The sequence below is a fragment of the Netta rufina genome (assembly GCF_964035555.1).
Source record: "Netta rufina genome assembly, chromosome: 4".
NCBI classification, from domain to species: domain Eukaryota; kingdom Metazoa; phylum Chordata; class Aves; order Anseriformes; family Anatidae; genus Netta; species Netta rufina.
Genome location: NC_140127.1, coordinates 26,602,730 through 26,616,666, shown reverse-complemented (window position 1 = coordinate 26,616,666; position 13,937 = coordinate 26,602,730). Strand labels below are relative to the sequence as shown.

Sequence of the window (13,937 nt, the reverse complement as noted above, 5' to 3'; positions counted from 1 at the left end):
GATAGTATCAATATAGTATTGATGTAAGTGTGTCTCATAGAAATGTCAACAGTTTATACTCATCCTCAGAAATCAGAAAATATAACAAGTGGATAATATAAAGCAGTACAAAATATTAAAGAATACGTATATACACATAGAAAATAAATACCACTGGAGAACCATTTATTTAAATGCGGAGATCTGGAAGGAAATTGCACACACATACACATGAAAAATAGACAAACAAGGATCAAAATGGGAATTACTGAACAATGAGAAGCTGACATAAAAACCTGCTAGGACATCGAAGCAGGAAAATTTAAATTATGGAAGGCCTTAAAGAGGAAAAAGAACCTACAATACAATGCAGTGGAAGAGGGACATAAAGGAGGATATTAAAACAGATATGAAGATGAGAACACAGAAATGTTTCCTATATGTTCTTATTATTGGCCCTTTAAAATGCAACTGAAAGGAAGAATGGTAGAGGACAATGTCACAGTAGTAAATATTCCTAAGTAAAACCTAGACACTAGATTTTCCTCCCACTGGACATGAATCATACAAGCAAAATATTTTTGTACCATTTGTGTAGAACATAAGGCATCACCATGCAGTTTTCTCTAACTAATTTGCAAACCCATTATTTTGATCAAGATTAATTAAATTTTAAATTTAGAGCATACCTACTTTTGACAGACTAGTGAAAAGTCATTTCAACACAGACCACCAACAGCAAGTTGAAGGATATAAAACAAGTAGAAAATATGATCAAAAAAAGACTATTCTGCTACTTATTCTGTCAGCATCCTACCTTTCACCATGGAAGAACTGGTAGGTTTTTCAAAGACTAATCATTTTATACGTTTTGTACTTGTAGACATTTTATTTTTCTGACCGAAATTCTTCATGCCCTTCCTGAGAATTTGTACATTCCACATTGTCTTATACATTGGCCACATCCACTTCTGTTATTATCTGTCTACTCTCTAACACCAGTTTAACAGTCTGTTCACAAATTATGGAGATCACAGAAAGAAAAACAGTACTCACTTCTATGAATTACCTAATCAGAAAAGCTAAAGGATCTCCCAAGAGTGTGGAAAAAAAAAAGCCACACTACTAAGAGCACCCCCAGGTACCTGATATACCTCAATATGTTTGTTTACCTCCTGAAACTAGCAGTGCCTGCAGAATCTGACTATTCTATACAGCAAACAACATATTAGGGAAAAGTTAAGGCTTACTCATGGGATTGATTCAAATATAAGCAACATACTGAGCTTTCTTATGGAAAAAAAAACAAGCACAGGACAGTAGCATGCAACCTAACCACAGACATGAACTGATGACTGGCCTTTTTGCAGAAACAACTCGAGGACAGGAGTACTGAACAGTATTTTGCAGAGTGCACTTCAGCTCTTCATTAAGAAATTAAGAATTTGCACACATTTTCCAAAGAAATGGCTAGCCACCACTCCAGGTCATGATGGTAATGCTGTTCCTACTATGAAGTGTCTGAATACAGCATTTCTTTCTGCTGCAAATGTCCCTTTATCTATTTCCATATTTTCCATGTCAGAGGTTTTCCTGAAAAAACACCTCTAAATTGAAGCTTAACTTTTACCTTCACATACTTTTATTCTTTTTTTTTTTTTTAATTAACAATTTTATTTTATTTTTTACTGTATCAGGTAGCCTGAAACCCAATTCCCCTCCACATAGAAACCCAAGAAATAGACCAACATCCCAAATGGGAACAATATGGAGTCAGCTCAGTGCTCCTTGAGGGGTCTAGGCCAACAGGCAACCTTCCGCCTGCTTGCAGCTGTCTGGAGAAATTACCAACTAGACTACCACGAAAGACCTACTTCTAAGCCCCTTATCGTTGTGCTTTACTGCACTTATTTAGCAAATGCATTCTGGCATTTTTCACTCACATGGAGACAGATGGAATTCAAATATCATCACTTTCTGAAATTAAATGAAACTACTACCTCCTCCCTCAAATAATCTTTCTATTCATCTTCATCCAAAATTTTTATTTACGAAATTTTACTCCATCATCATCTGTCGAGGAGCTATTTTTCCACATCACCAGCACTATTATTAGTCAAATACCAATTCCTAGACTGCATTTGACTTTCACCTTTATATTTTGAAACAAAGGAGCAGATTGCAATCGGAACTTAGGCAAACATTGCCCTTATCTGACATTACTGTTTCTTGCTAAGCATCATCCTGGAGGACAGGTGGTAGATAAGAAACCTAAATTCAGCTTTGCAGTTAAGGTTTCAGAACAAATATAAACCATCAGAAGAATTGTTTTGCAAAACCTGAACAGATCCTGAGCACAGCTGCATCTACATTAATTTATGAAACAAACTCAGTAGTTCAGTATTGCCATTTTTGATTGGGAAATTAATCAAAACTGTGACATTCTGAAATTGTCATTAGATGAGAACATTGATATTATGACATTCAAATATAGCGTGAATGAGACTACGATTTTTTACTCAAAACTAACAAACTGGTTTTAAGCATAATATAAAATATTCACTTTTTCCATATTTTTCTGTTTTAAAGTGTGGGCAGGCAAAAAGAAAAGTTTTCATAAAAGGCTTAATCTTATTCTTCCAAGTTGTTATTGCTACAAAAGTATTTAAAATTAGCTCACATAATCTAATACTACTGAAGTGTTGCACTCCAGTACAAACACTCCTGTTTGGTACTAGAAGAGATGCTGACAAAAAAAAAAACCCTGACACAGTAGGTACATAAAATCTTATTTTCCCATTGATGAAAATGTAACATTAAGTGATGGATGCAGCAGCATAAATTGACAATGAACTTAAAAATCTACAATGATGAACATTCAAGATACGGAAGAAAATACTTTCCTGTATTTCTGAAAGACTGGTTGCAAATAACACTAGGGGACATGGATTAATACAAAGATGTTTCCTCGCTGTTCACATTAACTTTGAAAAACAAGAGCTGTCATTATTTTCTACTGACATTTTGATTGAAAAGTGATTTCTCTTACCTAGTCTTTCATTTTTCAATTCTAGATGTTCATATTTTTCTAGTTGTTAAAAGTGCTGAACGACTTGCAATAATTCAAATAGGTTTTAGATTTTGAGTGTGTTTACTAAGTGTTAAACCACATCAAAGCGTCAAATTTGCGGTTCTAAGAAATTTATATTCTACCCCAAGCTGCATTCTATTTTGAAAAAATCTGTTTAGTTCTTATTTTTTGTTAAGAGATAAACAACTCATGAAATTAATTGTACAGTTTCTGTACTCCCTGCATTTACTTTTGTCACTGTGCAAGAACTTGGCTGACTCACTTTTAATGCAAATGTGTTGAAATTCCATCAGTCAAGTCTAGTAATTTAGATAATATTAATCAGGACTTGCTCTAATAAAGCTAAAAAGCTTTTTTGTTTGTTTGTTTTAGCAGTTTTCCCTCATATAAAACATTTTTTTTCAATGTTTTGCATAATTTATTTTTCACTTGCAGAGAGAAGTAATTATTTCACAGTGCCATGTGTCTACAGATAAAGACATAATGGTCTGTGAGTCAGTTAACAAATTATACTCTTAATGCAATCACTATTAAGATATTTCTCAAAATGTTTTCAGTCCTAGCTTTTATTACTATCACAAATATAATAAAACAAAGTGATCTAAAATAATAGACTGGCAATCACTGCAATGATTAAATATTCTTCCAGGTAAAAAGTTGCCTTCAAACATAGTCATTTAGAATTTTTCATGGACTTCAACATACCTGAAGTTTTACTCAGTGACCTCACAGTACAAGAAACATTTTAACTATCAGACATACATATCACAGAATAAACAGAACAAGCTGTCCTCGTTTTAAAGTTAATGACTTCAGACACTAAAATCTCCAGTAAATGCAGCTACTGCCTGACATTAAAAAAACAACAACACATAAACAAAATTAGTGGACTGACATGCACAGGGCAAAGATGCAGCTGTCATTATGACAAAAACAGGTAACAGTTACAGGGTTGCAAAATATAACTAAAAATACCATACTGGAATACCTAAAAAATATGAATTACTTTAGTTTTTAGTGTCATTAGTGGTTTAATTGTTTAGTGTCTATGAATGGTTTAATTGTTTACACCAACTGTCTGCATATTTTCAAGGACAATAATTATATAATCTCAGAAAACAGACATTTCAAAATTCATTTTGGTTTTTGGTATGTATCACTGCTCTTCACTACAGCAACTGTTTCAGTTCAGTATGTGCTGGGGAAAAAAAACAGAACACACTTATCTGATCTGAAGTATCCCTTTGGGTATATTTATTTCTCTAGATTTCCCACACTGTATTACTGAGGATTTGAGAATGTGTATAAAAGTGTTCATGCCTACTCTAAAAAGGTTTGTTGAAGATACATTTTCTTAGTTGATGGAATTTGTCTGAAAATTTCAACAGTGAAATACATTTTGTGACTACCATTTTAAGATAAAATGTGTGTTTTTAACAGGAAATCTCCATTTTGCAAACTTTTATATAAATGGAAACTGAGCTGTTAGCTAAATAGTTAGCCCAAATGGCAGCCCTAGGGAAGGATTTTTTCTGACTTGGCTAAGTTAAGTGATTTATTTAAAAGAAGCACCAGGAAAATGCTGTACTGTCTGAATTGAAGGGGCAGTTAACTGCAAGGAGATAGGAATTAACAGCCAGAGGCAAAAACTTCGTTCAGCTTTTGAAAGCTTCTTAAATTGAAGACAGAATTGGACTGAATAAGTTGAAACCTTTGTGGTTTTGTGTGTGTTTTATTATTATAACTATTCTGTTTATTTTTAAGTTGTATGAAATTTTCTGTCCCCAGGTATACAGACCTTTAAGCCAACCTATAAAAATCATTACACATCATATAGAAAACAAGAGTTTTCTATACCGTTTGAAAACTTTTTATAAAAACCTCACCATCTCATCAGGGTGTTCAGGAATCGAACACCTGACTTAACACTTAGTATGGTTACACATTTCTCCTGTGACCTGAAGCAGGTATTTCTCATCCCACCTCTAATGTGAAAGTACTTCCTTTCATCTTTGTTACATTTATTTAAATAGAATCTCCTCAGTGCAAGAACTCCATCTTACCATGTGTCCATAGCATACCTAGCAGAAAAAGACAAACAGTATTCCAAGCCTCTGTATCTTTATGTAATGCCAACTACAATAACTATTGCTGCAGCTGTAGATTCTGGTCTTAATCACTTATTTCTATATAGAAGATTAATAGTTTTCGATGTGAAACCCTAAAAGGCAAGGGAAACTTTCTCAAGCACTACCTCTCACTGCAAGTTGTCATATCAGATTTGAGAAATCCAGGATTATACAGAGCATTTTATCTAACAGTCTGTTTGATGTGAAGTTTGATGCTTTACTTGCTTAACAGCCTATATTCTCTAACTTTCTAGCTATGCTCATTTGGTTTTGAGAGGCAGGTATTAGGGACAGTGCAAAAATTACTATTTCGCAGACTTACTGATGGCTTTCATTTTGTAGTTAAGTGTGGTTTGTGATTGACTGCGTGACTCACAGTACTAACAAGAAAATGCAGTGACTGTCTCCAAGCACTTTGATTCCAATTTCATTTGATGAAAATACGTATCAAATAGCTAAATAAAAATCACTTGTTCAGCAGCTGAGGTCATGAACTTTCCCTAACTAAGCACACAGATTATTCTAGGTCTAAAATTATTTATATCTCAGGTTATTTTAGAATCATCAACAGTACCATTATTTTAAAAATACTATCAAGTAACTGCAAGAGTTTGCTTTCATAAGATGAAATACACCGTGGGCACAACCTTACCAATAGCCCAACTGTACTCACCTCAACATATGAGATTGGAAATATTCCTATCTTGTCAGCCAGCATTCCTTCTGCCCAGTTTTCATCCACTCGACGTATTACAGTCAGAACATCATCCTGTGTGAACATGCAGTGATTATGTCTCCCAGCTCTAATTAAACTTCTAATTAAATTTCCCTCCATAATGCACGGGTAATCAGTGAAGGCAGTATGTGGACAAGTACCGCAGAGAAGGCACTCCGTAACACAAACATGCTGCTCTTGGGTTTGAAGTTCATTTTGTTGGAGGTCAGCTAACCATCCACAGCCAACCATAGCCATTTGACTTTGTCCTTCATAACAGACTTCTTGTCATGTTCAGCCTGTTGTACTCTATCAGCCCCACTTTTAAGTCCTGTCATTAATCAACAGAACCTCAATTTTTTTTACGTCTCAGCAGACTCTTTACCCAAACTTCCCTGTGTGTTGCTCTTCAACTTAAATAGATAAGAACACTGGTAAGTGGTATGACTTCTTTCAGATACATATTGAACTTTTGATTTTAGATACGATTTTGAGAACATTACATTTATAAAGTTTCATAGGCATATTAAACATTGCTATACTGAGTTACACATTTACTTCATAGGTAAGTTAAAGCATGTGGAAACAGATGCCCACTCAAGCATGACTGTATATCAAAAAAAAAAAAAAAAAAAAAGAAAAAAGAAACAGCCAACAACCTAACCAAAACATGCAAGCCAATGCCGATTAGCTAGGTTTCATATATGCACTTGTCCTAACTTCAGGAAAGGCGATAAAACTTGTCGCTTTTAAAATTTTACCCATCCTTTCCATTTTTAATAAGTAAGTGCAAAAATGTGATCGGCTCACATTTATCTTGAAGCATTTTTATGCAATTTCATAAACTAAAGAATCACAAACCAAAAAAGGAACAGTTCCAATACTTGTTAAAACTCAGCATCATTTTGTGCTTTGCAAGATAGAAAATTAATTACAACAATGTAAGAAGAAATGTCATGTTTTCCAAAAGGCAATTAGTTATATTATGGAACAACAAAATTCAGTAGTACTTTGTATTTAGTATCTGGAGCCTAAAAATGTCACTTACTAAACACAAAGCTAAAAATTAGCACCAATTTCTGACAATTTTAAGTGAGCGTTTCTTTAGAAGATGGAACACTTAATTCATAACATAGATTATTTCTCAGAAATTAAGACTGCTATTCCTGTAATTATGAAAAACTGTATTCTCAAAAATAAAGCCTCAGAGAAACTGTATGTAAATCAGAAAGAAAAGGAAGGTGAAACTAATCTACAAGTGAGAAATACATATGGAATTATCTCCCCTTTTCATATTTGTACAGATCCATTAAAAACACAGACAAGACTACTGAAGTCTTATTATTTCGTATCCAAGTGAATGAAATTATTAAAAGAAAATACTATTTTTATTCAGTTTTTACCTTTGCAAATGGTAAACAGTCTTTATCTGCTTCCTTGTCTTTTACTTCAAAGTCATAAAGTGCTTTGCACTGAGGCGGAGGTTGAGGTAAAGGTTTAATAATCTGAACAAAGTTGGTAGGAAAAAAGCCATGGATGCCATTGACTTCTCCATGATACCAATTTTCATCCACCTGTCGACGCAAAATGATGATGTCTCCTTTATTGAACTTAAGATCTCCAGGTTCTTTTCCCTCATAGTTGTACAATGCTTTGGCACATGGTAACTGAGGTACACCCTAAAGAAAAGGAAAAAAGAAAAGATTGCTAGAATTAGGTAAACATTACTAAACTGAAGTTATATTGCATTATTTGGGGGACTATGCATGCTGATGTATAAGAATTCATAGTAAAATTATACATAATATAATTATTTCACTGTAGCAATTCTACTGGTTTTACCTAAACATATAGGAAGAGCGTCAGTTCTGTACAGTCTTAATTATCATTTTCCTCTAAATTTCATGATTTCCAGTAATGCTGCAATATTGAGACACCAAAGAAGCAAAATAAAAAGCATTATATTTTAACCCTTACATACAAATTCACTAAGCTTATCAGTTCAATATTAAAAAGAAGCAAAAAAACAGCAATACATTACTGGGAAAAAAAAAAACAACAGACTACTGAGAAGTATTCTGACCACTTGAGAGAGCCGACAGAAGAATTCTGCAAGAAAATGCAGCATCGGAATAACAAATTTGCTGTACAACCTTTGGGGCATGTTTTCTGCCTGTCTTGCTTCCTTATTAATGAGGAGCATGAGGACATAAGGGAGGTGTTTTCCAGCCTGAAAAACAAATCTCACTTGATTAAAGGTGAGAGATTTCATCCTGGAACAACCCCTTTTATTTATTTATTCTTCAAACATGGCAAAAAGAATTACTGAATAAAACCAGTTGAAGGTTTGTATCCTTGGGTTTTCTTTTGATTCCTCTATAATAACTTAAAACTATAGGTCATTAGTGCTGCTCTTGAATGCATGTCAGAAACATTACAAAATAATACAGTGTCATCCTTCCTTAAAGAGTGAGCCTCTACAACTCCAGTATTAGGGCTTGTTCTTTCAAAACTCTTCTCTCTCCAAATTTAAGTATTTAGAGGGGAGCTCAACCCTTTAATGATGTAAACAGCAGTAACTTCCCTTACCAACACAGCTTTTCCGTAACAAAGACAACATTTATTTCAACTACAGCACAGCATTTTACATCTTTAATGCAATCACATACAGAAAAGATAAATTGTAATGAATTTCAACATTGGCAGTGTTATTCACCATGGTCTACGCCATGATACATCTCTCCTCTCATGTTTTCTACCACAACAGATTGTAAATTGAAGTTGAACACGCAATATCTCAGGAGGTATGCAATGTAAGAAAATTCTCAGAAGGAATTACCACTTAAGAGACTGTGTCATTAGTCAGAAGGCAGAGTACTTCATAATTTATTTCGTATTTACCACTTACAATTCTGTCTTTCAATATAATCCCATTTCTCTGGGTACCTTTAATTTTTGTGCATGGCTTTATAATCATAATAATTTCATGAACAAGTAAGTGATATCTTAAAGATTAGCTTATTTAATAGTTTTCTTTCTATTTCAAAATGTCAAAGGAATTATACATATATTTATTCATATATATACACACATACACACACAAAGGTACAGATGAGTATGATTTACACATGAACACAGGCAAACCACAGTTCATTCTAGCGCAGCCAGCATAGGCACTAAAACTATTATATTATCAGTATTCATACAAATATTCGCAAAATCTGGTGATCTTCAGACTGATTCAAACAGTACTTTTCTTCATGATCACACTTGTTGGCATTGGCACACATTATAAACAGCAATGGCACACTTTAGGAGCCCAGATGGGGAAAACGACTAAGATATCAACTAGAGTTTGTAGGCTCTGACTGACCAAAGGGGAAATTCAGAGCCACGAAAGAAGCATGCCTCTATATAACAGAGGAAGCACCACTTGCTTATCCATTTCCCCCCCAAATAAAAACAAACAAACAAGAATCCTTCTGCACTTCAACGATTACAATCCAAAGAGCTACCTGGTAGAAAGAGGGCTCCGAGCACTTACAGCTATGACAAGACAATTTCCTTTCTCTCTTGTGCCAAGGTTGTCACCAGGGCTGTCCCTGGGCGCTCACCCGGTGGTCCCCAGAGAAAGCCACCTGTGTCCCTGTACCAGGGAAGAGCTTAAAGAGTAGCTCTGTATTCTGAAATATGGTCAGAAAAAAATCCCTTTTTGGAGATGCAAACAAAGCCAAAACAAGACAGGAGTGTGAGTGGAACAGATCCTGTCAAAGGATCTGCACTTGTTCTCAGCCAGGTTACCAACAATTAAGGAGAAAAGGGTTAAATGACTTGGGAGAGAAAGCAGGAGAATGCCTTTTCCTTCTGCAGCAGGCAAAGGATAAAAGGGGAAGGCTGGGGTGGGTTATGGCCCACCACCGTGCCCTGTACGTGCATGGCCTGCCTGGGCAGCCCTCAGGGGCCTGGTGGTCGCAGCTCTCGGCCGCCACGCTCAGCGGCCTCCCCTCTGCCCCTCCGCCTGCTCACCAGGAGGGCAGGCCGCGACGATAACGCTGAGCCAGAGTTTACAGTTCACTCCCCGTCTCTCGCTTGGCTAAACATGAAAGGAAGGCTTTGGAAGAAAAACTTTGCAGTCTACCCTGAGGTTTGCAGCTGCCATTTACCCTGGGGCTCTTTGAGGAAGCAACCAAAGAACAGACAAAAAAAACAACCATTTTAGGAAATGAAAATTTAAAACCCAGAAAGACATCATGCAAAATAGGTTTCTTGAAATTATTTCCTCAGTCGTCCTCATGCAATAACAAATATTCAGATTTCTAATGCTAATGCTTAAATGCAAACTGTTTAAATTCAGTTTTAGCTAAGGCATGGATATACATCCAAAGACTCCTTTACAGAAAATAACATACAGTGACATCAAAACCAACAGCTGAACAAGAATATCAAAAAGAGCATATGCATCCATTTATATATGAGGCTGGGATTTCTTAGATTTCCCCGTATTTCTTCTCCCCATCCAGATATTTTGTCTTAGAAACCTACAGATCTCCTGTGCAGTTCTCTTTGGATTTATACGTTCTCTTTAGTCACCTTCTTTCTAGCTTTCCTTTTACTTTTTAATGGACAACTGTATGTATGTTTCATGAGCTTAAGCCAAGAGAAACTTATGCCTGCACAGAAACACAAGATCTGATTTCCTTTTAAAAAGAAGTTTCTGTGTCAGAGGCCCAAGCATAAATGTGCTTACACTGGCATAAAACAGTGCTCATTGCGTAACTTATTTCACTTGGACAACCAGCGCAAGCTGAAGGAGCAAAAACTACCACCTCCCCTCCTGCTGCCACCACGGAAACGAATTCAGCAGGTAGTGGGGCAGCCGCCTCCTGGCCTCGTCCCAGCCTCCCACCGTGGCGCTGCCACTGGGCTCCGCACTCCTGCAGGCACGTCGTCCCATCCCGCTGCGGCTGCTGCTGGGACGTGCCCTGGGTTCTCCCATCAGCCAGCTGAATTCACCCGTGTTACCTGCTCAGCTTTCAGCTGTTTGAGATTCCCAGACACTGAGTGTCTTCAAGGGAGCAGGCAGGCTTTTTACTGAGCACTGGACAGACAGAAAAGCTTTCTGAAACTGCCTAGATGCAAAACCAAAGCCTATCATCCTCCACAAACACTGGCCTGCTCAGACAGCTCAGCAGCAGCTTTTATGCCCAGCCTTCCAAAATTACCTCTGCCTTTCCTTAGAGAAAGTCTAAAACTGGGAGTTACTATCATTTTGATCTATGTTGTAAAAGGATCTTTAATAATTGTCAATTATTTGCAATTCTATTACAGGTCAAGACAGAAAAATGATTTTTCTTCTATTTTTACTTGCATTTCCATGGAGTTCCTCAACCAAACTAAGTCACTAATCACCAGCACAAGATGAGAAATCAATGATTCCTGAAAATCTCCAATTACACAGTAATTTTAAGTACAATAACTTCAGTGCTATCAAGGTGCCTTTATCAGTATAACATTTTTTGCCTTAAGAACCAGTATTGTAAGACACACTTGGTTGCCAGCACAAACTGCCTTTACATAAGAGAGGTGTTTGTTAATATGCTGCAGGAACTATAGCAGCCAGCGGGTTGGCAAGGCAGATTTGGGTCAGGCGAGCTCTCTGCATGTACCTTCTGCAGTACGTGCAGGCATACCCAAGATCTCATCTTCTGACTCCTATTCAAAAAAAAAAACCTTTTCAACGACAACATATTGTCCCTTTTAATCTTCTTGTTCATTCTCCTTCATCTTGTTGATCTTCTGACTCAGATCTTTCAATCACTTTTTTTTTTTTTTTTTCCTTTAAATATGTATTTTTCTTCTCTTACCTTGTTTGGCCTTTACCAAGCTGCTCAGCCCTATCTGCAGATCATCCCATGTCATACCTACAGTTTTTTCATGTCTCTTTCATCTAAGCTGGCTCCAACACCTGTTTCTGAGTCTTGATTTAAAGCCACCTGATCTGTCCGGTTTGCAGAGCTATTTTCTTCGTTTCAGCCTCCTTTGTTCTTATTGTAGCTGTGCTTAAAATTATCATGTATTGTAGGACAAAGCTTATGTGAACACTTTGCTGAAAACCTTCTTAAACTGCTTACATTAATGTTTCCTTCAGTAGGATTTCCTTCTAAGCAAAGGAAACACGCTCCCTTCTGTAAGTCATACATGTACTGCTGTCACCAGAACAAATCAGGTACTCAGTTTTACAGAACACACCAACCTAGAGGTTTAATATTTTAAACTACATCTTCCCATTTCTTTTTGTGTTCCAGAACATGAAGTGTCTCCATAACCCAAGAAGAACATTAAAAGCTGCTCCTTGCCTTTTTTGCCTTTTTTTTTTTTTTTTTTTTTGCTAATCTAAGGAATGATACAAACAAGGTCAGATGTGCTCCAAGAGGCTTAAGTGTAGTATTATTAACCTGCATTCAACACTAAATTAGTAATTAAATCAATTTTACATACTTTCACCATCACAACTTTCTTGGAAGATTGCAAAGGTCATGAGTACAAATGTAATAATTTCTATTTATAGAGCTTCTGAGGTACCTGCCATATGAATGATAAAAATGTGAGATTACTTCTATGAGGAGGCTCTATCAGGTTGCCAGCATGCTGTAGTAACCATAAAAACAAACCTTTGGCATCACATGATGTAAATTACTATTGCTCTCCTGAATATACTGAGACACTATCTGACAGTTCACTTTTTTCTGTGACAGCTCCTTAGATTAGGGAAGTAGGTGATGTTAATGTGGGTAAGTATATCCATTTCCACTAGCTTCTAACGATATAGCTGTACTAGATCTTCTTGTTCTTAGCATACCTACAAAATAACCACACATTTGACTTAACACAGTAACAAGATTTGTAGTTGTTTGAAACTGGCATGTTTAAGTACAGTTAGCTGTGACTTGGTGCAGTTTTTAATTTTAGTAAAAGTTGCTCTTTTAAATAAATAACATTGAGAGAACATTAGCTGGCCAGGTTACCTCTGAAATCCACCCATGTGCAATTTATCAGCGACCTACATAACAATTTTGAAGCAAGATTACTTTTTTATCCCAGTCCCTCCCCCCCCCTTTTTTTTTTCATAAAGCACAACTGCATCAACATATTTGTTATACTTTTCAAAAAACTAAACAACTGCAATCAGGAAAAAAATCGATTCTCGGTAAATGAAGGAACTGACCAGTATTTTTACAATTATTTAATTTAACAATCAAGTTAAAATCTATTTTGTAGACTTGCAAAGCTTCACTGCTACTAGCTAACTATCAGAGATCACATTATTTTTTATCTGTACTAATGCGAATACCTGGTAATTAACAGCAATACTACCTCTAGACGTAATAGCGTGTGACATACCAAAATACTATTAAAGTAAAAGGACTTGAACTTCCAAGTTTCAGCCAGCTAACAGCCTGGAGTTGCGAGCACTCCTAGAGCCCTTTGACTACCCAAGTCTTTCCAGGCCTTTATCAGTTAACTTTGCTCTTGGCAAATTTCGGCAGAACTTCACAAGATTGGCTCAGGAAAACCCTGCATTTTGTAATAGGAGGGTTGCATTTCTCCTCACTTAATTCTTGTACGTTGTTTTGAGGTAAATTACCAGTGGCCAGCTCAAAGTGACAGAGTTGGTTTATGAAAGCCGTTTTTGCTTCATCTGCCTTAACTGCTTTTAGCATACATAGAAGAAAATATTTTGGCATTTTTTATTGTCTGATGTCAAGAAATAAATACAAGGTTGTTTAATATAGGTATGAGAAACTGTCTCCCACAAAGGTGTTTTGAAATTAAAAGCTGGAATACAGGAGAATGAAAGGAATTTAAAAATGTTGCCTTAAGGCCGAAACAATCAGACTAATAACATGAAAGGTTAGAAAGGGACATTTACAAAGCTTCCCAAAGGCACTTAGCCTAGTTGCTTTCTGTGCAATACCTGTGTTCTTGAAAACTTTTAAAATGAAAAAAATCAGTGTCTTCAGAA

General features: G+C 36.1%; 1 protein-coding gene across 1 annotated transcript in view; it reads right to left on the bottom strand.

The window, feature by feature from the left end:
• The window catches only part of SH3RF1 (SH3 domain containing ring finger 1), a gene marked incomplete at both ends in the record, with an annotated part of 83,466 nt that overhangs the window by 29,482 nt on the left and 40,047 nt on the right, over window positions 1–13,937 (bottom strand). Inside the window, 2 exons of the mRNA XM_084285963.1 lie at window positions 5,873–5,968; window positions 7,318–7,593. Coding sequence (XP_084142089.1) covers window positions 5,873–5,968; window positions 7,318–7,593 — 372 coding nt within the window. The remainder of the gene's footprint in view (window positions 1–5,872; window positions 5,969–7,317; window positions 7,594–13,937) is intronic.